Below are 25,921 nucleotides of genomic sequence, written 5' to 3' on the forward strand. Positions count from 1 at the left end.
AATTGCATTTAAATTGATCGCAAGACAAACAAATCAATTGCATCGTTTCCAATGCCAGACTCAGACCAAATTCATAATTTCCCCTCGTTTGCATTACTCAGGCTGTATCCGATTTCAGCTGGTGTCGTTTTAATAACAGACTTTGATTATTTTTCTAGTGCATATTATACATACATATATATGCATATATACGGGTGTATTTATAAGAATGTATCTATAAGTAATCCCATATTAATTCTAATTAACTTAAGCTGCAGTAACAGATTCAATCCAAGACTCTCTAGTTCAAATTTCGTATAATCTTTAGTTGTTTTATATATCATAACTATAATTATTAATAGAATAAATATATAATATACAGCTAAGATAAACCAAGTTTATAAATAAGTGATTTGTTTTTAAAAGATTTTGAAATCTAATACAATATTATACAATTTTTTTTATACTATACATACATATTTATAACTAACAATTTTATATTTCCTTTTAACTAAAATTACACCTTAATTTATATATAGTTTCATAGTCAAACTTCGCTTTAGCTATTAAGTTCTAGACGAATTGAATTGCTAAACTATGGGCTTAACCCTAGCCTTACTAGCCTTATTACAACGTATTAATAATAATAGATGTAATAATAATAATTCACGAATTTCATTAGCTAATGTATATCCCTGTACAATTTATATACCCACAGAGTTCGGGCATCGGCGAGCCAAGTGTACATCATGCGCTGATTGTGATATTTTTAGAGTTCTTCGCCTGGGGTCTATTAACCATGCCCATCATATCGGTCAGTATATATGTCCAATATAATGAAGCAATTGTAATAATAATGGTATTCACATCTATTTTTATAGACGCTCAACCGTACATTTCCGGATCACACGTTCCTCATGAATGGCTTGGTGATGGGCATCAAGGGCATACTGTCCTTTCTGTCGGCCCCCTTGATCGGCGCTCTGTCGGACATCTGGGGTCGCAAGTTTTTCCTATTAGTTACAGTATTCTTCACCTGTATGCCCATACCGCTGATGTGCATAAACACATGGTGGTTCTTTGCCTTGATCTCAATTAGTGGCGCATTCGCTGTCACCTTTTCGGTGGTGTTCGCCTATGTGGCCGACGTGACCACACCGGAGGAGCGATCCAAGGCCTATGGCCTTGCCTCGGCCACATTTGCAGCCAGTTTGGTCATTTCACCAGCGCTGGGCAATGCATTAATGGACATGTATGGCGATACCCTAGTGGTAGCGCTATCCACAGCGATTGCGGTGCTAGATGTATTCTTTATACTAGTCGCTGTGCCGGAGAGTCTGTCGGAGAAGATGCGACCGGCTTCATGGGGTGCGCCCATCAGCTGGGAGCAGGCGGATCCCTTTCTGGTAAGTGAACATCCTATAAAATAAAATATGAATATATTAAGTTAATAAACTTCTTCTAATTTTTGTCAGGCACTACGCAAGGTCGGCACAGATAAGACTGTCTTGATGCTGTGCTTAACTGTGCTACTCTCCTATCTGCCGGAGGCTGGAGAGTACTCCTGCATGTTTGTCTACCTCAAGCTGAAAATGGGATTCAACTACGTGGAGGTATCCATTTTCATCGCCGTTGTGGGCATACTCAGCATAACGGTGCAAGTGACACTTGGATCGTTTATGAAGTGAGCTTGAATATATAAGGAAGATCCCTTAGCAATTACTAATCACAGTTATCTGCATTCATTCCAGAGTCTTTGGCGCAAAGCGCACGATCATTGTGGGCCTAGCCCTGGAGCTGATTCAATTGTTGTGGTATGGTCTGGGCAGTCAGAAGTGGTAAGCAGCATAAGCAATACAATGTTTAGTTGAGCTTTAGTTAATCTTTTCTCATTTACAGGATGATGTGGTCCGCAGGCGTGGTAGCTGCCTTAGGTTCTATCACCTACCCCGCTATTAGCGCATTTGTCTCGCTATATGCTTCGCCGGAGAGTCAAGGTTAATCACCATTGCAATAGCTGTCCTCTGTCCAGTATTTACGCCCCGTTATCTTTTGTAGGTGCCGTTCAGGGCATGATCACGGGCATGCGTGGCCTATGTAACGGTCTGGGACCCGCTGTTTTTGGCGTCATCTTCTATCTGTTCAATGTCGACTTAAATGCCGATCATGAAGCCATTATGAATAACAGTCATCCGACGAACGTTGAGAAGATCTCAATGCATGTGCCCGGTCCACCATTCGTTTTTGGAGCCCTGTGCGTCTTCTGTGCCATTGTTGTGGCCGCATTCATACCCGAAGGTCAGCAGGCAGTGCTGGAAAAGAAACGTAAGGAAGAAGTTAATTCATAACAAAAAAAAAAAAAGAAATAGAAAAATATCAGTAAATAAAGTATCTGAATTTTTCTCAAGAAATGAAAAAAAAAAAAAAAAAACAAATCCAAATCAATATATGAAATTGAAAAGTGTTGTATACCGATAAATCTATATGCCTGAATCTGTTTACTATCTCTCTGTTTCTTCTCTCTGGATATTGATTTGCAGGTGCCTCGCTCGATGTGCAGTACGAGATCGAGACAGGGCACAAGTTGCCCAGCTCGTTGGCCCCGCTGATACGCTCCGATTCGCTGGCGCAGCTGTAGTTGGTCACGCCCATCGTCATTAATACATGATTAATAGTAACTGTAACAAATGCTGTAACTAGTGTCGCTTTAGTTTAAACATAACAAAACCAACAACCACAACAAACATTCAGTTCGATTTTCGTTGCTTCTAATTTTGTTTGTATTCACATTTCTTTTCTCATGTGTGTAATGTACAATTATTGTCATACTAATTAGTTAATTGATTACTTATGAGCTATTTATTTTCAAAGATAACTCTGCACTCATTTTGCCACTGCGTGTGCTTGCCCCAAAAATGAAAATAAAAACAAAAACTAATAATAATCTTAATAATAATAGTATAAAGAAGAGGCCTGTGTTAATTTTCACATTCAACTTTGTAACATCACAGCGACAATTTGTATTGTAGGAACAGAACAAGAAAAACGAAAAAAAAGAAAGGAAAACAAAAACAACTGCCAAATACAAAAATAAAATACAAAGCTTATTGTTTATATAAATATATGTATATATATGTTATATACATATATATATCGGTCTATACAAATTGTTCGTATGTATTTTTTATGCTACACACAGCTCTAAACAGTTTTACTTTCTTTTAGCAGTCGAAATGAATGACAAGAAAAAATAAACTTAAAATTATAAATTAACAAATTTTTACGTATAATTACTAATTAGTATTAATTGTGTAGCAAGCTTTACTTTGCAATCTGTAGTGATCCAAAAATTCGAGAGTCGTGAATCGAGCATCAAGTGTCGCAAATGAGGGAACGAAGTCGTGCGTTTCACTTAAACTAAATGAAATATAACGATAACAATAATGCTAACTGTTTAATAGCTTTTATTTTGATAAAAGAAACAAAATACAAATTAATATTATTGTTTTTTATTGAATTAAACAAGGCTTTAGGCATCAATAATTAATAAGCCAGTGCGTAAGTAGTTGTAAAGTTCTTTTGCATGTGCTATCAAAGGTGCAAAGTTTCAACATCATGTAACATATATATATTTACATATATATGAAGGCGTAAATCATCTAATGTAGACATATGTATATTTTTAATTTTTAAACGCAATTAATGTGTATCGCAGTTCAATGTAAAACTGAAACCAAATTTCTAATGTAAATTATTTAACATAGACAACACGATTGTAAGGGCATAAATAAATGCCTATATAATAACTAAATGTATGTACAAAAACTTTTGACGCAGTAAAAACATAAAAGGAAAAAAAAGTGAAGAATTACAAAAATACGAAATGATGGGAAATTAAAACTCAACCAAGAATTAAACAAAAGCAACAATTGTGTAACAAATAAAAATATGTTTTGATGAAATTCCAGATATGCCTTTTTATACAGAAATTTAAATGAATATATATTCATAATAATTATGAAGGGATCTCTAGATAAATAAGAATAACGGTGACCCCATTCCTGTTAAAAGTATGGGTAAATAGGGATTGCTCGTTAAATATTTTAGAGAGAGATAGTAACAGCTAACGGTTAATTTTCTTTGATAATCGGAAAGCTCATATACAACAAATATTCTTGATTTCTTCTGAATTTATTTCTGTATATTTCATATTTATCATTATCTTTTGTATTACCTATGAAGTTATAAATATAGTTTAATTAGAAGAAAATCAATAAATATTAATAGGTTGCGCATGGCTTTGCATACATATTTCAGAGATTTCAGAGACTCTCCAGAAGTATCGACGGTCCACCACTCCACCCAAAGCAAAATGAAAATCTCACAATATAACATAACTTTAAATGTCATAGTTGGGATCAAGTATTCTTTTGGATTAGTTTGTAGTAGTCATTGTTCGATTTTTTTGATACACTTCACTTGTTGTATAAATTACACTCCATTAAAAGTTTATATATTTGTCGCAGTTTTTAGCAATTACTATTCTGCATGTGCAGCAAAATTTTATGTGTCTCTCTCATCCCATAGATGTACGTGATTGTTAGTACCGATTCGAAAAACAAAAAAAAATAGAAATAGAAAAATCCGTAATAAGATTGTCGGGTAAATGGCTGCGGAGGACGATACAACGCGCCGTAAAACCAAAACGCGCTATCGTTGCTATCCAAATTTATGTATTCGCCTAATTGGCATCGTTCAAATTGTTGTTCTATATGTTCTACTGGTTGGACATGCATCGGCGGTGGATTGGCATGATACGTATGGTGGTATGGGCACCACACACGAACAGCTGGGGCAAGTTCATTATCCCGAAGTTGAACTAACGCCCTACACATCAAAAGTCGAATATACTAAAGAGAAGAAGCCGAACACTTGGTCTGTAACGCCCGCATATAATATATCACAATTTTTTTTCGATTCAACGATTAACGATAAGCCACCTCTGCCAGATGGTAAGTCTGAATATAAGTGTATCCATCTCTCTATCTCTTTCTCACTGTATGACGGTCAAATCAGGCTATTTGACTGTAAAGAATGGCGATACCTTGACAATGGGTAACAAAGTTGACAAAAACGATTGGAGCGATCTGTTGGCACAATATGCTTTGGTCATCTTGTGGGTGATATTCTTGTTAATTGTGATAATTGTATTACCATTTCTTGCGTAAGTCTAGACACCGATTTACCTCCACCTGCATTCATATATATGTATATTTATCACCTCTCACGTTTCATCTGGCAGCGTTTGTTATTGTTGTTTCTGTTGTTGTCGCCGTTGCAAACGGGGCTGTGGTCCTTGCGATGGTCCTAGGGATAGAAGAATGAGCATGATCTGCGCCGGAATACTACTGCTCTTACTCATTCCCATTCTGTAAGTCGTCTAGAGCGCATAAATCCGGTCACTTAATTCATTATTATTCGTTTCCAGTTTGGGTGCCATTGTTGCCTTCGCTTCGAATCGTGTCTTAGATCGCGGCTTGGATGAGACATCGGAGGAAGTGAAGCGAGGCAGCCAGGACAGCTGTCTCTTCATGGACGATATCAATGCGCATCTGAATCATCTTTTTGTCTACAACTACCTGGAATTGGAGAATCATCTGCATGAATTAATGACCAGTAAGAGAGCATATTGGTTTTGTAAAATCCTTGTCTAGCTTGCTTGTTCTTTTTCTACAGATGCCCATAGTCATATATTCTTGGACCTGGCTGACACATCCGAGAGCAATGCCATCGAGCAATTGGAGCGCATAATGGATAATATGGAAGAGGCAAGAACTTTAATGAGACAGGTGGACAGTTTGGAGAAGGAGCTGCGCTTCTACACATCACAGCTGAGAGATGGTAAATGCGGCTTAATTGTAAAATGATCTCATGTTTATATATTTTCTATTCCTAAGGTGTTCGCGGAGCTAAGCGTGATGTGAACTATGCCTGTGGCAGTTTGGTTAATGGTCGTAAATGTAAAGACTTTTTGAGAAACTCTGAAATGGAATCGGTTGATATGTCCTCCTGTCTGCACATGGACTTTGTAAGTATATGTGTATCTAGCCTAGATGTATATTCCGGCGCACAGGAACAGCATACATTTAAGCTGAAATTTACTTTTAGTTTCAATTATTTAGTTCAGTTAGTGATACTTAAATGTAAGAATTCAATTGTTTCGAATGCTTCCATCAGTTAATTCCTTAAGTACTTGTTGTCTATCTAATCAATGAAATCCGTTTCAGCTGCCGAACACAACTGTTTTTGTGCACGGTGTAGAACAAATTGTCGACAGCGAGGTTAGAGCGATACCGCAGATCGCTTTGGTACGTTTCCAGGAAATTGGCGTAAAAATCGAACACTCTGTGGGGGCGATCCTAATTCCGATGCTGCTTCAAGTGCGAGCGGCTCGCGACCAGTTCCGTATGCATGCCCATAGGCTCACCAATCTGACGGAGGCCTTGGTCAGTAACATCCAATTGAAAACGATTCGCTCGGCGAGATCTTTCGAAGATGTCTACGATAGGTTTGGCTACGATCGAAGTGCCTTTAACTCTCTTGTCTGTGGCCTCTTGTTTATTGTAAGTCGACAGCTTCAGCACATTATCACCATAGCCAAGGTCAATTTGTGTGAGATACGCTGGCTAACATCATATTTTCCACTCCACAGATTGTCTTTCTAATGTTGGTTTCCTTGCTGTGCGGATGTTGCGGTAGGAGAGGATCAGGAGCCACATGTTTGCTAATGTAAGTTGATAGGCCCTTTGGGAATTGAGTTAAGGGTATATGCTGAAGACTGTCGCACATCACTTCAGTTACAGGGTATCTCTTAGTGCAATCATAAGTATGTTAATAATCTCCCCCTCCTTACAGCGCCATAATGTTTATATTCATTGTGTTCTCGTTAATTACGCTGGTTGGTCTATTCTACTTTATGATGGGCTTGATTGCATACCAGGGCGCATGCGCCCCAGTACGGGATTCCGATGAGACTGCCGTATTCAAGCAGCTGGATGCATCCCTTGACGTTTATGAACTAATGGAGGAGGAGGCTACAATGTTACATGAACTTGCAGAGCTGAAGATGTCAACGACCATCACTGCCTGCAGGGCCAACGAGTCTATATTTGATATTCTTGTGAAGTATAAGCTCTACAATTTGAATGATTTGAGGGACATTGAAGTGATAAAGGAACTGCCTGAGGATGAGAGAAGGGAGGTCATATTTGATGAAGATCTATCCTCCTTTTTTTTATTAACGAAAGAGGAGAGGGAAAAATTCGAGACCGTACGCAATGGCGATCTTTCTGAATACAATAGTGTTCTTTACCTAAGCAATATGTGCCGGACTTTAACACCGAATTTAGCCAACTTGGCAACAGGTCTAAGGCAGGTACGAGATAGTATAGCATACAATGAAAAATGGGAGGAGTATAATAAATATGCCCGAGCCTCGTTGTCTAACGAAGCTTACCATTTGGATACGTACAACATGGAGTGGACCGATAAGATATTAGGTATCATGTCAAATATGAAGAACAAATTATCCCGTATCGATGACCTCATCTTATATGAGAAGCGAAACTTCAGTAGCTCAATTAAGGTGCTGGTCGATGCCGTAGTCCGATCTGAAACATTCATCCAGAAACGTGGCACCAAATTCATAGACACGCTCGCTCAAAATCTCACAGATGTGGTCGATGAGCAAATAAGTCAATTTAAGGAGGGCCTCGTCAACGAATGCATGAAGAATGTGGGTCGTTGCGCCCCACTCGCTTATGTCTATTATCGCGGAGTGGATCAAGTCTGTTATCGCCTGGTTGATCCAATTGTAAGTCATTATACACATTCATTTCCAGGCGATCCTATCAGCATAAAAAGATCTTATTCTTATTATTAATCTTGGTTTTAACTTTTACAGAATGGCTTCTGGGTTGGCTTGCTTCCCGCTGCACTGCTCCTGCTACCCCTATTGATTGTCGCCCACAAACTGATGTGCTTGTGGCGCAGATTACACTCTTATGCAGTGCCGATAGTCATAGTACCCGAGACCGGGTAAGTGACCAAAAATGGGATATACATATATATAGAATGATTTGAGAACTAATTGATTATTATGATCACAGCCCCACGTGTCCCACCTGCTCGGGTCAACCGTATACACCGCCGCCAATTTTCACCTGTAGCGGCGGGCAGCAGGCGAGCTGCGTTTGTCGGGAGATGGAAACCAAGCGTACAGACGGTGGAGCTACCTACAACGATAGCTCCTCGATTGCCACATCTGAACAGAATGTCATTGTTGAGCCAGCCGGCAACCCGGTTGCCGATCCCCAGAACCAGATCCAGTCCCAGTTGCAGACCCCAGCTCAGGCTCAGGCTCAGGCTCAGCCCCAAGACTCCGCAGCTATTAAACCGAAAAATGATTAGAAAAAAAAAATGATCGCGCACGGATTGAAGAATTTTATAACTTCTGCAGAAAACAAGACTATTCAGAGTAAATTTAAGTGTGTCTATATTATACGTACTCGTGTGTCTATATTAGCACGGCTGTAAACCATAAAACATAAACGAAAATAAGATGAGATTGTGTAATATTCGTTTATGTACCACTTAAATCGTTGTTTTTTTTTATTTAACTCAAGATGGAATTGATGGGACCTAATCTGTCTCGAAGAGACATTAAACGGGTTTTCCGCAGCAATCGATGCGAAATAATTCAAGTTTTTCCTTCTTTGGCATAGTATAATGGAATATATATGAATAGTATATATTAGAAGGAAAGGATGTATGTTTCAGCTGAACTGTAGTTTAATAAGGCTCCAGTCAGGACCGCCCTGATAATCTTATTGACAACACTTAGCATAGTCCTTGCCGCACGACGAATTATATGAATATGAAAAATGAAGGAATTTAGATTAAAGAAAAAAAATTCGAAATTTTATTACAATTCGGAGAGCATGTACACATTGATTTAACTGTTATTAAATTATTAAAATTTGTATCAGTTTTTATCTTTGTAGTCATTTGAGTAGTTTGCGTTTTTTGTATTTTATAGTACTTGTCCTGTTTGGACCGTGAAATGGATGCTCTGAAGAGATAGTTACCAGCAGTATGAAAAGCCAACGTTGTTTTCTCAGTATCAGATGTATATGGGCTGTAAGGGTGATAATAATAGGATGTTTGTTGGGCTCATTGACGAGCTCGGCTGTGGCACAGGAAGATGAGGACGAAGATTCAAATATTAAAGAAGATTATAAAGAAGATTTGTCAACAGAGTTACCAGAACCCAAACCTGTTAACAAACATGCATCAGCCGTAAGGCACTTTGGTGTGCCAAAATATAGAGGCGAATTCATCAGCTCGAAAGATTCATACAAAGTGGATGAATGGCGTCCTGGCTTCGAGGGCTTGGGCACTATTCATGAGCAGATGGGAGAAAATCATTGGCCCAAACCAATTTTCACCAAGTACGAGTCCACGGTGACATACCAAGGTCAAATTATATATCCAAAAATGGGCATGACACCCATCTATAATTTTACACATTATCTGTTTCAAAGTACGTTAAGTGATCCGCCCTACCTTCCCGATGGTAAGCAGGCACGAGACGTCTGAGAGATACGAGTTTCTGATTTTTCCTCATAGGGTATGTGGTTACCAGCTCCAGGGATACCTTAATATTGGGTCAGAAAACGGAGATGAACGACTGGCGCGATTTGCTATGGAGGTATTTCCAATACCTCGTCTGGGTTGCCTTTCTGCTACTTTTAATTATAATCATACCATTTATTGGGTAAGTCTATGTGGTCGAAAGATTGATCCATTATGATTAATGGCTTCTATCTTAGTGTCTGCTACTGTTGCTTCTGTTGCTGTCGACGCTGTCCCAAGGGCTGTCCGCCCTGTACGAGAAGTCGAGAGACTCGTTTGCGATATATATATGGAACTCTGCTCTTCCTACTTATCGTTCTACTTGTGTAGGCATTTCGATGATGTCCCCTCGATTCCTGCATTAATTATGACCTTATCCACACAGCTTATCCACTGTCGTTGTTTTCTTGACCAACAAAATGATCGATCGGGGCATGCGCGAGCCAAGTCAAGCGATGCGGAGAAGCGCTGAAGATACCTGCAAATATCTTGAAGATATCCGTAGTCATATTTTCCATCTATTTGGCAACAATTACGAGGAACTCATGAATCAACTCATTTACTTGCTCACCCGTAAGCTCTCATGATTAGCGATCCATGAGAGGTCTCTATCGATGACATTTTGAACTTTTAGATGCGCACCATCACATATTCTTGGATCTGTCCGATAGCTCTGATGCCACAGGTCTGGAAGAATTGGACCGTATATTCAAGAATATGCGTCATGCGAGAGCGTTAATGAAGGAAGTGAATGCCATGGAGAAGGAAATGCGCTACCTCATCTCCCAGCTAAGAGATGGTAATTACCTATGAGAGAATTCACTTCATAGATTCATAATTGTAGTCAGTTCTGTATTGATTTGCATTGCTAGAAGTTGTAGATTTTATTTGTTGTTTGTTTTGTTTACTTTTGCAGGAATTCGAGGCGTTAAACGTGAAGTGACTTACGCCTGTCACATTTCGTCGCATCCGAGATGCCTAAACTTTCTACAACGTTCGACGATTGAGTTTATAGACGCGGCGAGTTGTTTGCATATCGATCAGGTGAGTGGAGTAACTCTGAAAAAATATATAGAAAACATATTCTTAAAATGTCTTGATTTTCTCTTTGTCATCAGTTACCCGATTCGAACATCTACCTAGATGGATTCAAGAATATAATTGATGAGGATTACAATCGAATATCAAAGAACGCTCTATTGCGACTGCAGGCAGTCAAGAACGCTGTTGATGAGCATATGAAACGGGCGGCGCCTCCCATAATACTTAGCTTAAAAAGGGGACGTGACTCACTGCTCTATAAGGCGATTGAGATTCGTACCAAAATCGATACTGTTGTCAACAATTTGTACTTTTCATCGTTGGGCGCCTCCAGATCCTTTGAGGGCTTCTATAACAGATATGCCAAAAATCGATCGGCTATTAATCTAATTGTCTTCATACTGTTGATGTTGGTAAGCCTAATGCAGATATCTATAATATTTCAAGTGTTCCTTGACGCTCTCATCAAATCTTTCGTAGATATCCATCACACTTATCATTGGCCTGATCTGCGGCTGCTTTGCGAGTAAGGCAGCGGGTGCTGTAATTTTGCTATTGTAAGTGAAGAAATTGTTTATAAATATTAGATTTACGGCCGTTCTTTAGATACTAAGTGATTCCTATTTCAAATACACTTTACTTCCGAAACTTTTATTCATTGATATATAGTATCTATCCATTGTGAAATTATATTTTTCAGTGCACTCATCTTCATCTTCTGCGTACTGTCCTTTATTCTACTTGTTGGTCTTTTCTATTTCATAATCGGGCTGCTGACCTATGGCGGGGCATGTGAGCCTTCTGGATATTTACGTAGCCATGAGACTTTCCTAAATGTAGATCGAAAACTGCGACTGTTTCAAATGTACCATGACTCAGAGGACATAAGCACACGACAAGCTTTGATCGCCCTTCAAAGTTGTAGTCCAAATCACACTGTATTTAATGTGCTACAGGATAACTCCATATATGATGTAACTGAATTGACGAAAATTGAAATTTTCAGCGAAGATGACCTTTTGATTCCATCATCTCACGAAGACTTCTCAAATTTAAGACTATTAACTGTAGACGAATTGCAAAAATTAACTCAACTTCTAAATGGAAATTTATCATCGTATCGAAGTCAACTATATACGCAATATTTATGCAGGGGTCTTACGCCCCGTGCTTTGCCTTCTTATGCTCAGGAGTTGAGGTCAATAGTCAAGGATCTCTATTTTGGCTATTACGCAGGTCATTGGAATATACGGGTCGCACTAAATAACGCTGCCATAAGTCTTGATGTTTATCATAATGAATTTGTTGTTCCAATTCTAAATCTTCAAAGATCGATGCGGGATAAGTTGAAAAAAATCGATAAGATGATCTTGTATAATAATAATAATTTTGGCTATAGTATTAAAACTCTGCTTCGAATGGCAATTGATGCAGAAGCGTTTATACAATCAAAAGGAAAGTATTTCATTTATGAGCTTGCGAAAAACCTGTCTATATTCTGTTCGGAGGAGACGCAACAATTTATCTCAATGATCGAACGTAAATGCGAAAATGAAGTCGGACGTTGTGAACCATTATCCAACATCTATCATCGTAGTGTTGATTTGATCTGTGAAAATCTGGTTGATCCAATTGTGAGCATACATTTCTATATATATGAAATATTAATTACTCTTTTTTTTTCGTTTCAGAATGGCTTTTGGGTTGGTGTCTTGTCCGCTGCTTTAATACTTCTACCTCTATTGTTTATTCTACATCGCCTAATATGCCTATACAAAATATATACGCCTCCACCTGCAGCTACTTTTGTTGGGTATGTAATACCTACAATCGTTATCCGCACTAATAACATTTCCCAACCTGACATTTTATTTTCGTGATAGACATTGTCCTGCCTGCATGGCTCGTGCCCCAGGTGGATATAACACCCGGATAGCTATTTCCGATAATATGCAAGATTATAAAGATCCTCCCTTTGCTGCCACTAAGCAAAAGAAGAAGGACTAATAATGTCTAATAACTTTAGTATTCAAACTCAGCGCCAAAGTTTCGTTAACAATCAAATTTAGAACGAAACGCAACACAATGTAACCGAACTAGTGTGCTATCGGTATAGAAACGTATTTGCGCTATGATGGCTTCAATACCTTAGTCAATCTTTTTAAAATCAACTGGTTAACAATTACTCGAATGTATGGACTTTACTCAAAATAAATATAGCAGATAAGAGTGTTTTATTTAATATAAGCTTTAATCTTTCGATTACTTCAAAATTTGAAAAGGTGAGAGTCGTTACAACACATATCAAACTATCGTATGAACGATGTACTTGTAGTATCGATATTCAAGGTATAACGATAGTCGATAAGTTGTTGCTGATTTTGACAATTCATCATCTCTAGTAGTTGTCGTGGGATACGCGCGTCGAGACGGACGTTCGGCGCCGTCTACGTTCTACTGGAAATTGCTATAATTGTCGTTGGTTTAATATAAAAAAGGTGATTTATCCAGTGAACACAATAAAATCCTGAATTAAACTCATTTCCTTTTTACATTATGAAAAGTGTAAAGTGTTGTGAACTCATGAACCGAGACCCACCACCAAATTCATTTGCTGTGCGCTGTGAAAACAAAGAAAAGAATGTTGTGATGGTAGCAGCAGCAGCCCAGCAGCAGCGGGCGTTGCAATAGATACACACACATTCATACATATGCACATGCTCTATATGCATTTATGCATATATGTGTGTAGTATGAAAAACACGATTGCCAATTGAATAAAATATACGTGAAGCAAAAGTCTTATCGAAATTTTCAAATTTTTCAATGAAAAGTCTAGAATAGTTTTTATAATTGTAAATCATTCGGTTTTATTGGATTCGCTATTTCGAAATTATTGTTAATTTTTCGCCACGTGCAATTGTGAAATTTCAAAACATTCCAGCCAAAATTTTGTATATTCCCTTACATGCTTTGTGCATACATACAAACATATATACACAGTTGACCCACGCACAGCTGCAATTCCAATTAGAATACGGGGTCGCAGGCCATTGGAAGCTGCGATGCAGTAGACAAAGAAAGGGCGGGGACAAGTGTGTTAGCATGTATGTATATAAAAAGTATAAATGTTTAAATGTGTACAACAAATTGAAAATCATGTGTGAAAAAAAGTAACGGAGATTATTTGCTTCAATTGTTTATTCATCATTCCCTTTATTAAAAATTTCCAAGCTAATAAGTGTTGTACAACGCTCAAACAGCTACTGCACAGTTGCACTTGGAGTTGCAGTTGAGTCTCGCGTGTGATTGTTGACCACAAAGTGTTGTTGTATTTCAGTGGCAGTGGCAGACCCCCAAGCACGCACACACTCACACGCGCAAACGTGAAACGTTCTTGGCTTTGTGCATGTGTGTCTGTCTGCTTTGCTTGACATTAATGACTAATTGGATTTGGAAGTCGCCGTCGACCAAAAAGATAATACGTATGTATGTATGTGTGTATGCATGTGTATAAGAAGCTGGGACAAAGGCACATAAAAAATAACCGTTACTATTATTATTGTCTGATTCAGCTTGTTTATTTCAATTGCTCGGGGTACGGCTGCGTGTGCGAGCGAGAGGTCGGGTGTGCGGCCGAGGTGAAGGCAGCGCAATGCGACGGTCTCCTTTATCTCTTTTATTCTGCTTTGTTTTGCAGCGTCAAATCAGCAGCACGGCCCAAAAGCAACAAGCAAAAAAAAGTTCTATCCAGTACATGTGTACCGTAAATTTGCTTTAAGAAAGGGTCGACTAACTAAGACGAAGAGAAAAACATAGCAAAGCGCAGTTGAAAAACAATATTTAATTTTAAAATTGCCTGAGAGCTTTTGATACACAGCATTTGCGCAGATACAGATACAGATACATCCCTGACCTGTGTAAAACGCGTGCACACACACACATATGCAAACATACGCTGTATACGTATATATGCATGTTAATGCCATTACCTATATTCCCATGTACAAGCATAATATACATACATATATATGCAGCCTCTATATAGGTGCTCTAGCTGAGGCCGGAGCTCCAATCAAGTGGCCTATGCGCATGTACTATGTATTTATAGCAAGCGACGCCGGCATAGGCATACACACGCACACAAACGCACACTCTTTCATATATGTACATGCTCGACTCTGTTTTTCGGCAGACTTGCATGACAAATGAAGTTTGAAAGCATATCGAAAAACAAAACACTAAATCGAATACTCTTCACATTGAAACTTTCAGAGCAATAAGACCTATTAAAAATGAGAAACATAAATACTTTTAGAACATTATTTTTGTGGGATGTGTACCCACGCTTTAATCACAGCGCTATGAATGCGACATCCGTGATGTTGAACTATAATTCCCAACTCTAATGTCAAATATTTGCAAATATTGCAAAGCAAACACGCACGCGTCCAAAAATATACAGACAGCGCCTTTATTTTGAGTGAAAGCGGCTTGCACCTAAGAAGTACGAATCGAACTTATTGAGGTCAACAAAAGTTGTTGTTGGCCGTGCTTTATCTACATAATGCAATGGGATTATTGCAAGTAGCTTGCAAGCAGGTGGCAAATGGTGGTAAATCGTAGGCAGGTTCAACTTAGAAGAAAATATAAATATTTAGGTCAGCAGAAGTTTGCGTTAACTCAAATTTTTGTAAATCAATGAGCTAGTTACAGGCAGGTTGCTCGAAGTTTACAAGTAGGTTACAAGCTTGTGTTATCTCATTTTTCCTCTCTCGCTCTCTCGACCCCATTAACTCTATATATATGTGTATATAAATATATATTTATATGTTAGCATAAATCTGGAAACTTCAATATGAAATGGATATTCTCATAGACAAACACGCATAGTGGGTAACAGCTAAACAAATGTTATGGAGTATGAAATAGCAGCTGAAAATGTGTGTTTTTGTTTTTTATTTGTTTATATAATATATATACATAAAACAAAAACAGAAACAAATGTGTAAAGAAGTGGAAAACTGAGCTGCTGGCTGGGCGGAAACTTCGTCTTGCGCTGTTAGCTAGAAAGAAATCTGGCCGGCTGTCATTTGATGAGCTGATATACAATACATATACATATATGCTTGTATATAAATATATTTATATATTTGAAGAACCGGTATAGTCGTTGGCCAAGGGAAACTGGTTTACCGGCCATCTGACTCACCAGCTGAGGCCGCGATAGCAAACAAACACCAAATTTTCGTTGGCTAATCAAAAGCTGACAGAAAGAATCATTTTCAATTGAAATTAAGTGCGAGCGTGCGAGCGAGCCAAACAGCAAACAATGAACGTATATGAATGTAAATTACAATTATGCTCACGCGCGCAGCTTGATAAAGTGTGTGTGTGTGTGTGTGTGTGAGAGAGAGAGATAAAGAGAGAGTTAAGCAGAAAGAGATCAAAAGTAGACAGGAAGTATCAGTTACACTGGCTGGAAAAGCAGACTAAGCCATGGATTTGCATCGTGGCTATATATATTTGCCATACTATACCCTAGAATTTTATACTATGAGGTAACATGATTCGAGCTTTAAGTGTGCATATAAGTGGATCTTTGACAGTAGGAGTTTAAAGTTGAGGTTTTGCTTAATATGAAATGCGCAATTCCCATTAGTTCCTAGTTTATTTAGCTGTGTAGTTAGTAGGCGCTATATAGTATAATCTATTCGTATTTGTCAATTATTTAGGTGTGCCGTTCACCGCCAATTAGCTAATAGATCATGTCGTTCAGAAAAAACTACTGAATTACCCAATACTTCAATAGAATGTTTCATTCATATGAGCCCCTATATATTGTAGATCGTAATGACTAAATAGGTTTACATCTTTATATGATTGAGCAATTCCATCAAGCTTATTTTGCTTTTCGCAGCTTTATTTAATTAAAAGAGTAATATACATTTACTTCTTTCAAATTTATATATATGCATATATTTCAACACAAGGCCAATACGCTGATATAATATTTCTTATTTAATGTTGCTTTTGTTTTGGTAAACAAACTCGACCTACCGACAGTTATTCAATTAAAAAAATGTGCTTCTTAGGAATTCCATAATTTACGGTGATAAACAATTCGTCTGCTACGCTCGAAAATGCTTTTAAACAATATATACATATATGTATATACTCATGAATGTATATTTATATATACCCGACATTATCATCGTTGAGCCAATGGGTTATCTCTACGTTTTTCTATTGCGTCCATTGCTCCAGTTCAACAGCTCCATAAATAAAGAAATAGCAAAAGTGTGTACAAACACTTTCCTTTAAATATTAAGTGGTATCTACTTATAAGTACTTGGAGCAGTATTGCTTAAGCGAAAGGTAAAAACCTGTTATACTTGGATCTGCTAGATAAACTAGACTCGAACTCAAGAAGTGGGTCGATCGGCTATTCGCTTTGCTTTTCTGTCTTTTCACTGAATGGGATATGCCCGAAAATTAACTCTACAATACGATTCTTGTAAAATGAATAGGAAATGTAGGAGAGAGAAGAGCTAGGATGTTGATTTATTGTTTGTGTCGAAGTGGAAGGCATAGGATGCTGAGAGAGGAGAGAGAAAAGAAGTAAGAGCAGTAAAGGGTATAGAAGTGGGATTAGTGAAAGTACTTGAAGAAAGACGGCCAAGTGGAGAAGTAGAAGAAGAGTGGAGCTAGGGAATCAAATGACTTGATGTCGATGACACCCGGAGAAGCATATAGAAAAGCTTGATTATAAGTGTTACAAGTGCTTTAAGGAAAAGCAACTGGAGCAGCGTCAAGTGGGGAAGTATTAGGTAGAGGGAAAAGAGGAGCGGTAAAAAGTGAAAGGAGAACAAACATGATTAGGAGTAAAGCCAAGATAAACAGCGAAAGGCACAGTCTTTATGTTCAACCTTTATTGCTCTACCAAAAACAAACAGACTTCAGATGTTCAGCCACATTTTCTCTTAAGGTTAGTCGCCCACATAACTTTATTATTTATGGAAAATAAAATCAGGCATATTCCACTGCATATTGATTGTGAATGTTGAAATAAACATGGAAAGTAACATAAAATTTAACAGAGAGTTATATTTATTCAATGTAAATTTGACAGAGTTATGGCTGTTGCAGAAGCCGCCCTGAAAATCGGGGCTCCGACAGCTGCTGTGCACTGCGCATGTGCTTATTATTAACGGCTCTGCAAATGATGCTGTTGTGTTGTGTTGTGTTTTGTTTTGATGTTGGGCGAAGCAGAAATCGTTTATGTTGTGCGTTTGATAATAGCTTTGACCTCCGCCCCTTTGACCCCGTCCAAGCAGCAAAAACAGAGCAGCAGCAGCAGCAGCAATTGCTATGCGACTCACTTCCAGCTTTTTGTTTTCAGCTTATGTCAAGGCCGTTCGAATGCTGAGTGCTGAGCTCGACGCGCTGAGTAGGCGTGGGTATACAGAATTTTGCAGAGCAGAGCATTCGAAATGCATATATACATAAGAAATATATACATACAGGTATATATTCACATATATAGATGACTAACGAATAGGCAACCTTTGCGTCAAGATAAAAACGATAAAAGATACTTTTTTCATAGTCTACTCGTTTAGATGTTCAGCTAGTTTACAAGCCATTTACGCCGTGTTAGACACGTCAATTAACTAGCTGTTAACTAATGCGACACTTGAAGTAATGCGAAAAACTGCCAAGTGGAGCATCGATGATTGCAAAAAGCAAACAGTAGTAAAAACTGCACATAAAAAATACACAGACTAAAGATAAGGCTCTAAAAAGTGTGTGTTTGCGTGTGTGTGTGTGTGTGCGACACCTTCTGTGCGACACGACAGGCCAAGGAAAAGCAGTTAAAGCAAACGAACGACCCTTAGTGGTTCAAGAATGGTGAACCACAAGCCCAGCAAACAGCAACCAGCAACCTGCACCACCTTCTCCATTTCACTTGCCTCGCTTTGCCCTTCCTTTATGCCCAGTGTCCATTCAGTGAGACATTCGATACAGCAAGCAGTTCTGTTCATGAGGTTCATTCAACTTTCAGCCTTTCCTTTTCTCTATGCACGCACATATCAAGAAAGCAGCGAGACAAACGCACTTGCTCACTCAGTACTTGGTTGTTTTTTATTACACTACGATAAAGCTGAAGCTACGCAATTGATAAAAACGAAAAATGAAAAACAAGATTCATATATTTCACGATTAGTATAAACACAAAAATCTTTGTTAACAGTCTAATTTAGATTTTATTATTGTTTACGAATCTTATTTTTATTTATTTATTTTTATTATTATTTCTGCTGAAATGTTCTGACTCAGAATTTGATTAGTGAGTTACCTAAGCAGAACGAGCAGCTACAGTACAATTGCGAGTTTGGCGTTGACAGGGACATAGCCTCGGTGGCGCAGTAGGCAGCGCGTAAGTCTCATAATCTTAAGGTCGTGAGTTCGAGCCTCACCCGGGGCATGTAATTTTTTTTTTATTTTTAAATTTAATATATTTAGGCAGTCCTCTCCTAGTGAATACAGTGTGCGCTCGAGTTCCCGATCGAATTGTATTATTGTTTTTATTTATTATCTATAGTTTCCTTTTGTTCAGCATATTTTAATATTGTTTAGTACATCTCGTGCAACTTGCATTCTTCGTTGCACGCACAGGCTAAGTAACTAAGTTGCCAGTAAATATTGTGGCACTGCCCTGCTGCTGATTGTCATGCGCTTCAGTTTTTTATTGGCTTTAATTGATGTCAAGTAAGGGGGAATGCTCGTCATAGAGAGAATGAGCAGAGGATATCATTTAAGCATTTGAGCATTTGTGCTGGCGTTGCCTTAAGCAATAGGAATGCCACATTTTTTGCGACACACCCACAGCGCGAATGATATATATGCATTCGTATTTTACTGCCCTGCCACGCATTAAGATACACATAAATAAGGTCAAGACATGCTAAAATCGTATTAGGGAGTGTGTGTGGCACCATTCTGAAAGACGTTTATTTTAATCGTTCTTATTCATTTGTGGTTTCTGCTTGCAGTTGTCGCGCTGACGCATGAAATGGATGGCAAGTGGAACAGCCAAAGCAGGAGCCAAGCGTGTTAGGAGCAGCATTTAAGCAACATTTTTAGTGTAGACACTGATACGGACGGACGGCTACAGCATGGCCAAAGCTCCGATTCCAGCTCCAGCTCCAGCGCCAGTCGAAAAGCAGATGTTAAAGTCCACAAAGCAAATTACCATGGCAATATGCAGTCTCAGCCTGATCATGTTTGGCTTTGCCTTCAGCCCCACTCATGCAGCTGGCGAGGTAGACGCTGCGAAGGGGCCGTGGCATGTAGCGACAGCTCACGAGAAGAGCGGACAGCTACACTTTGCCACGGCTGAGTTCACTGAATACAAATCAAAGGCCAACTATACCAAAGATCCGAAATTATCAACAAAAGCAATGGATCCCGTTTACAATTTCACACGCTACTTGTTCGATATTATCTTACCGGATGAGGCCGCGGTGCCGCCTGGTGAGTAATGAAGTCAAATCTGTAAAGATAACAATTGAATAACTCGTATTTCTCTCTAGGCTACATTGTTATCAAGGGCGAAAACACCTTGGCCCTGGGACCGAAGGTCGAAGACATTGATTGGCGGGAGCTTTTTATGCAATACTGGATAGTGATCCTCTGTGTTGCCATTCTGGCATTCCTGGCTGCCATAATGCCTATCGTAGCGTATGTTGACTGCACACACATAAGTGTATAATGCTAACTTATTCCTATATATTACAGCGTATGCTATTGCTGCTTCTGCTGCTGTCGTCGCTGCAAGGAGGGTTGTCCACCGTGCGACAGCCAAAAGGATGCTCGCAGGCGCTGCTGCTGTGGACTGTTGCTGCTACTACTAATCATTGGAATACTGTAAAGCAAATCCTTGCCTATATATCAGCAATTTGTTAAACAAAGATCCCAATTCTATTGCAGCTTTGGCGTCATTATAGCATTTGCCACCAATCGATTGCTCGATCGTGGCTTAGAGGAGACCACAAACACAATACGGCGCGGCAGCCAGGATACGAGCACATATCTGAAAGATGTCTCGGATCATATCAATCATCTGCTTGTAAATAACTATGGAGAAATGGACAAACATCTGAGCGACATGCTAACAAGTAAGTGTATATAGTCTAATACATATTCGAGGTCAACTTATATTCCATCTATTTATTCTTAGATGCTCACACTCACATATTCCTGGATCTAATGGACGCCTCTGAGGCGAATGCGGTTTATGATTTGAAGCGCATATTAGAGAATATGGAAGAGGCACACAAGTTGATACAAGAAGTGGATAAATTGGAAAAGGATTTGCGATTCTATGGCACACAGCTGAGAGATGGTAGCCATTACTTATCCATAAAGTCTTTACGGATTCAACTGTAAATCTATTTTGTTTTTTAGGTCTGCGTGGCGTTAAACGTGATGTTAACTACGCCTGTGCCGTGCTGTGCGGCAATCGGGAATGTCTGCACTTTTTGAAAAAGACGGAGATTGAATTCCTTGACAGCTCAAAGTGTTTGCAATATGAAGAGGTAATAAATTAAAATTTTTAACAAAGACTGAATGCTAATCAAGTCGTCAATTCTTGCAGCTGCCGGACACGTCTCAGTACTCGAAGGCCATGGAATTGATAATAGCCAAAAACAGTGGCAAAACAGCCAAAGAAGTTATAGATCGTTTGCAGCATGTGGGCAAGCGTATCAAGTCTGGCATCGATCCACTTATACCACCGATACTTCGTGACATACATAACGGACAGGAGCAATTCCGCAACCAGGCAACAAACGTACGCAACATAATCGATTCGGCCATAGGCAGCATACATTCCAATACTGTCGAGGTGACGAAGACCTTTGATGATGTATACGATACATTTGGAGCCGACCGAAGCATTATCAATGTGATTGTTTGCTTTGTGTTGTTGATTGTAAGTAAAAAGGGAAGCCTTGCTATATATCAATACTCATCCGATAATCTGTTGCAGATTCTCCTATTTCTGATAATTGCGCTTATTTGCGGCTGCTGTGGACGTCGTCGTCGTGGCTATCGCGATGATTGCTGCAGCAAGGGCACAGGTGCCTCTTGTCTGCTACTGTGAGTACTTGGAATACATTAAATATGATAATCAATATTAATCAATAATAATTTCGGTTTACAGTGCCATGCTATTGATATTCTGCGTCTTCTCTGTCATCGTTATGGTTGGCCTAACATACTTTGTCCTGGGCGTCGTTAGCTATCAGGGCGCTTGTGCTCCGCTCAGAGATCAGGAATCGAATGCCCTGTTCCGTCAGCTCAACTCACTTATAGATCTCAATCGAAGTTTGCCAAAGAGCGAGCACAAGTCGACGAAGCCCCTACGCATTTCGAACGTCATCAAGGCCTGCCAGGCTGATCACTCCATATTTAAGCTTCTGCAAGATAACGATTTATATGACATTGATAATCTGGTGCGCGTGAAAGTGATTAGCGATACGCCGTCAGTGCCAATTTTGTTGGCCAATTTAGATAATTTCACAATACTTACGGAGAAGGACAAACGAGATCTCGAGCTGCTGCGCAACAGCAATCTGTCCAGCTATCACAGCAAGGTGTTCACGGAGCATATGTGCAATCAGTTAACGCCTGTCGATCTGCCCACCATTGCCAATCAGCTGAAGGAGTTCCGCACCAGCCTCTGGACTCAGTGGGGCATTTATGACTGGGCCAGAACATCGCTGTACAATGAGGCCTATAACCTGCAGAGATATCACGACGAATTTGTTGAGAAAATCAAAACAATAATTAGTAAAATGACCGAGAAACTATTAAGGATTGACGAATTGATATTGTATAACGGAAATGCATTTGGTGAATCCATCAAACAACTGCACGAATCAACGGAGCGCTCCGAGATCTTCCTCAGAGATCATGGCCAGGAATATGTCAGTGGACTGCGTGAAAATCTCACTAGCTATATTAAGGAACAGGTCGTACATTATATGGAAATGGTGGTAGAGAAAAGCCATGCAAATGTTGGCAAATGCGCGCCCCTAGCCAAGGTCTATGATCGAAGTGTGGATCTGATTTGTCATCGTCTGGTCGATCCAATGGTGAGTTGCATAACTATAACTATAACTGTATATCTATTGAATCAATAATTTCGATTTCTCCTTCAGAATGGTTTCTGGGTGGGCGTGCTGCTGTGTGCCGTGCTCTTCCCGCCCGTACTCCTTGTGGCCCATCGCTTGCTGTGCCTCTACAAGAAGATTGATCCGTATTCGGCGCCACCCGTAGCCGTAGTCGAGGGCGGGTAAGTGGCGTAAATTACCCTTGCTATGTTCGGACCTATTCGCATGTTTTGTCGTTGGGCAAATGAGAGACAAATTTTGTTACGCTCGTTTCGCTTGGCCTCAACATAATCGAAATCACATTTGTGTTTGTTTGCACGCTCTAATCGGATATAGTTAACAATTTACTTTCATTCTCATTCCATTGCTAACCAATGCTATGCCATGCCATGCCATGCCATGCCTTGCCATGTCACACACTTATTGCACTATCGCAGCAGCGACTATCTGTATGATGCCTATAGCGAGCGCGATCGCGAACATGTGCCACTGGCCAAGTAAGAGAATTGATCAGAAGCAGCAGCTCCACAGTCAACACACTCACTCACTTCATGCTCTCTTCTGCTGCTCCTTTCTGTTTTTGTTTTCAGTGTGCCAAAGAAGCGACGCAAGGCCTACGACCGAAGACGCGAACAGCAGGAATACTATGAGGATACATCGCCGAGTGTGTCGCGTGGGGCACGCTCCAATGGCGGCGGTGGGGGCGGTGGTGTTGACGGAGCTGCTGGCAGCAGCAATATGCGCTATAACGATGTGGCACCCACGTAAGTCAATCAGACAGAAAGCAAAACACAAACAACAACAACAACAACAACAAGCGCTGCCTCTCAATGGATATTGAAGTACAGAGATATAAAGAAACAGAGATACAGAGATATATTTAGACACATAGCTACCAGATGGTTCAATTAACACACATATTAACTGCATTTATATTGTGGCTAATTACATATATACATATATCTACATATCTATATCATCTAAATGGCCGGCTAAATTTAATTGCTACTTTTTGATTTCATTTTATTTAGCGCTAAAGTCGTGGCCCTTGATACAAGGCCCAAAGCACTGGCGACAGATGGTTTCTTTTAGGCATGACTCGAATTGCAAATGGTTTGGTTTCTGTACATAGTATATATTATTTGCTTATGTAACTGCCCACAACATGCAATGTGTATGTGTGTGTGTGTGTGTGTTAGTGTATGTCTGTTGCTATTCTTTGCAATTCATATACATATGTCAATTGTTGTATATACAGTTTAGCCTATCTGATCCCCAGAGGAATTAGCTAGAGTTCATCAAATATGATTTATTTAAATTTTGAAATGATCAATACCTTTTTTTTTAATTTACATTTTTATTTACATATATTAATATAAATAATTGTAAACATTTAAATTGTAATTGTTAAAATAATCTTGTAAACCGTGATAGAGAGGCTTTACTGTATATATGTTTATATGTATCCATGGCCAGTCTGATGAGCATTAACTGGAAAACCTCTCATTTGCTTCATATCCAAACTCATTACACAATTTGCTGCCTAGTTAATATATGTATACATATATACATATATTTATATGTCTGACTCCATTGCCCAACTTCGAATGCAACTAACTGCGGCTGTTCAACAAAAACAAAAACAAAAACTAAACCAAGCTCTTTATGCAGTTGTTGTTTCTTCTTTGGTTTTGTTACTTTTTGTGTTGTGCTGAGAGTGAAATGTTTCGATCTTTAACCTATTCTCATTTCTTTGCTTCACAGACATTGGGACCACGAACCGCCGCGCTATCACAATCCACCCGTGGCACCACCATCATCCGAATACGAGCGACCACCGCCGTATTATTATCCGGGTGCCTCTGATCAGGATTAGATACCGGATAAATTCATTCAAGAACTTTGTTGGGATGGCTTTAATAGAAGAGAAGTGGAGTGAAATGAAGTCGAGTGGAGTGGAATGGAGGGGATTGGAGTCGATGGCATGAATGACGCAGGAATTTCATTTTGACAACAACAAAAACAACCCAATTTTACTGAGACTGTAATTTTAGTTGAGAAGTTAGTTTTTTATTTAGAGTTATGTAATTTGTAGCATCACAAGTGAGTTATTATCTTATATATATACAAATATATATATACATATGCGTTTCTTTCGAACTGTATCAGACGATCTGCCAGCGCGTGGAATGTGAGTTGTAGTTGGCGCGGAATTAGTAAAGATTAGATTATAAGCACGGATCGAGACAAACATAATTCACATAGTCCCCTATATATATATAAATATATTGTTTAAAATTTTACACATTGAAAATGTTGCCAAATGAAAAGCGAGCGCGAAAAGTTTGATGGAATAAAAGCAATGCATTGGGTTGATAAACGATTGATGTATATGCACAGCTAAAGCATTTAATAAGTTTAATGTTTAGAACAAACAGAACAACAACAACATGAAGACCATAAATATCCCAACAACACTTGAAAGAGAATAACTGAAAAATTCTCACACAGCTTTGAGCAAGGAATCTCCCTTGACAGTATCTCATAAATGCACAATATAATCAATATACAAGCAAAAAAAAAAAAGAAAGAAAGAAAATGTTATGCAACAGCCAGTTATATGTATATGTATATATATATACGGTTAGTGTATATTTAAAATCAAAAACTGCCATTTTAAGTTAGTGGAACAGATCGAAGCTGAGCAGGCAAAAATAAAATAACGGACACACAGAAACAGAAGTTGCTCTCGGCTAAAGTTTTTTCTCAATGCATTTGAATTACGAGTGTTTGAAACTAATATACCCGACTTCCTTAAGTAAAACCGAACCTTTATATAATATGTACGTACTTTGAATTGTCGTGTAGTTGACTAAGCAAATGTTTCAACTCTACAGAAAACAAAAATGTTTTTAATTATTAATCAAATTCGGGGCAAACTGCAAGTAGCCAAGTAATACAAATTATAATAATAATGATAATATACAAAATTATATTATAAAAAGTTGCACACACACACAGACACACAC

At 38.9% G+C, this 25,921-nt stretch overlaps 4 protein-coding genes and 1 non-coding gene across 9 annotated transcripts in view; all 5 read left to right on the top strand.

Moving 5' to 3' along the window:
- Nucleotides 1-3,081, top strand: part of LOC6581302 (hippocampus abundant transcript 1 protein) — a 16,683-nt gene extending 13,602 nt beyond the window's left edge. For all 3 annotated transcript variants that reach the window (XM_015161754.3, XM_015161755.3, XM_002007008.4), the window contains 7 exons: nucleotides 698-793; nucleotides 861-1,385; nucleotides 1,455-1,663; nucleotides 1,731-1,817; nucleotides 1,879-1,976; nucleotides 2,038-2,304; nucleotides 2,520-3,081. In XM_015161754.3, coding sequence (XP_015017240.1) covers nucleotides 698-793; nucleotides 861-1,385; nucleotides 1,455-1,663; nucleotides 1,731-1,817; nucleotides 1,879-1,976; nucleotides 2,038-2,304; nucleotides 2,520-2,617 — 1,380 coding nt within the window. In that variant the 3' untranslated portion in view covers nucleotides 2,618-3,081. The remainder of the gene's footprint in view (nucleotides 1-697; nucleotides 794-860; nucleotides 1,386-1,454; nucleotides 1,664-1,730; nucleotides 1,818-1,878; nucleotides 1,977-2,037; nucleotides 2,305-2,519) is intronic.
- A 1,326-nt stretch (nucleotides 3,082-4,407) lies between these two features.
- On the top strand, nucleotides 4,408-8,636 carry LOC6581303 (prominin-like protein). Its single transcript, XM_002007009.4, has 11 exons — nucleotides 4,408-4,991; nucleotides 5,056-5,203; nucleotides 5,282-5,410; nucleotides 5,468-5,655; nucleotides 5,716-5,880; nucleotides 5,937-6,067; nucleotides 6,267-6,602; nucleotides 6,692-6,768; nucleotides 6,895-7,852; nucleotides 7,943-8,076; nucleotides 8,148-8,636. Exons 1-11 carry the CDS (start codon nucleotides 4,646-4,648, stop codon nucleotides 8,446-8,448), a joined length of 2,913 nt encoding a protein of 970 aa, XP_002007045.2. The 5' UTR covers nucleotides 4,408-4,645; the 3' UTR covers nucleotides 8,449-8,636.
- A 320-nt stretch (nucleotides 8,637-8,956) lies between these two features.
- Nucleotides 8,957-12,960, top strand: LOC6581304 (prominin-like protein). The gene is made up of 11 exons (XM_015161756.3): nucleotides 8,957-9,613; nucleotides 9,667-9,814; nucleotides 9,870-9,998; nucleotides 10,058-10,245; nucleotides 10,307-10,471; nucleotides 10,589-10,716; nucleotides 10,791-11,126; nucleotides 11,194-11,270; nucleotides 11,414-12,347; nucleotides 12,405-12,526; nucleotides 12,597-12,960. The coding sequence occupies exons 1-11, from the start codon at nucleotides 9,133-9,135 to the stop codon at nucleotides 12,718-12,720; spliced, it is 2,832 nt and encodes a 943-aa protein (XP_015017242.2). The 5' UTR covers nucleotides 8,957-9,132; the 3' UTR covers nucleotides 12,721-12,960.
- A 142-nt stretch (nucleotides 12,961-13,102) lies between these two features.
- Nucleotides 13,103-25,619, top strand: LOC6581306 (prominin-like protein). 3 transcript variants are annotated; one of them, XM_015161757.3, is made up of 14 exons: nucleotides 13,103-13,211; nucleotides 19,770-20,250; nucleotides 20,310-20,457; nucleotides 20,515-20,643; nucleotides 20,707-20,894; nucleotides 20,957-21,121; nucleotides 21,184-21,314; nucleotides 21,374-21,709; nucleotides 21,767-21,876; nucleotides 21,941-22,874; nucleotides 22,941-23,074; nucleotides 23,330-23,389; nucleotides 23,483-23,656; nucleotides 24,657-25,619. In XM_015161757.3, exons 2-14 carry the CDS (start codon nucleotides 19,893-19,895, stop codon nucleotides 24,766-24,768), a joined length of 2,979 nt encoding a protein of 992 aa, XP_015017243.2. In that variant the 5' UTR covers nucleotides 13,103-13,211; nucleotides 19,770-19,892; the 3' UTR covers nucleotides 24,769-25,619. The 3 variants fall into 3 exon arrangements, with proteins under 3 accessions (XP_015017243.2, XP_015017246.2, XP_002007047.2); XM_002007011.4 differs by lacking the exon at nucleotides 13,103-13,211 and adding an exon at nucleotides 14,054-14,198; XM_015161760.3 differs by lacking the exon at nucleotides 23,330-23,389.
- Trnam-cau lies at nucleotides 19,129-19,201 on the top strand. The gene has a single exon. It is a non-coding gene; the product is annotated as a tRNA-Met (tRNA).
- Nucleotides 25,620-25,921: the final 302 nt, after the last annotated feature.

The sequence above is a fragment of the Drosophila mojavensis genome, unplaced genomic scaffold (assembly GCF_018153725.1).
Source record: "Drosophila mojavensis isolate 15081-1352.22 unplaced genomic scaffold, ASM1815372v1 contig_74, whole genome shotgun sequence".
In the NCBI taxonomy this organism is placed as follows: Eukaryota; Metazoa; Arthropoda; class Insecta; order Diptera; family Drosophilidae; genus Drosophila; species Drosophila mojavensis.

Bases quoted from the DNA above. Each gene is read 5' to 3' on its own strand.
- LOC6581304 (XM_015161756.3), top strand. From the start codon at position 9,133: ATGAAAAGCCAACGTTGTTTTCTCAGTATCAGATGTATATGGGCTGTA. The intron at 9,614-9,666 runs GTAAGCAGGCAC...TTTTCCTCATAG, and splicing joins TCCGCCCTACCTTCCCGATG to GGTATGTGGTTACCAGCTCC. The intron at 10,472-10,588 runs GTAATTACCTAT...TTACTTTTGCAG, and splicing joins CATCTCCCAGCTAAGAGATG to GAATTCGAGGCGTTAAACGT.
- LOC6581303 (XM_002007009.4), top strand. From the start codon at position 4,646: ATGGCTGCGGAGGACGATACAACGCGCCGTAAAACCAAAACGCGCTAT. The intron at 5,411-5,467 runs GTAAGTCGTCTA...ATTCGTTTCCAG, and splicing joins CTCTTACTCATTCCCATTCT to TTTGGGTGCCATTGTTGCCT. The intron at 6,068-6,266 runs GTAAGTATATGT...AATCCGTTTCAG, and splicing joins CCTGTCTGCACATGGACTTT to CTGCCGAACACAACTGTTTT.
- LOC6581306 (XM_015161757.3), top strand. From the start codon at position 19,893: ATGGCCAAAGCTCCGATTCCAGCTCCAGCTCCAGCGCCAGTCGAAAAG. The intron at 21,122-21,183 runs GTAGCCATTACT...TTTGTTTTTTAG, and splicing joins TGGCACACAGCTGAGAGATG to GTCTGCGTGGCGTTAAACGT. The intron at 23,657-24,656 runs GTAAGTCAATCA...TTTGCTTCACAG, and splicing joins TATAACGATGTGGCACCCAC to ACATTGGGACCACGAACCGC.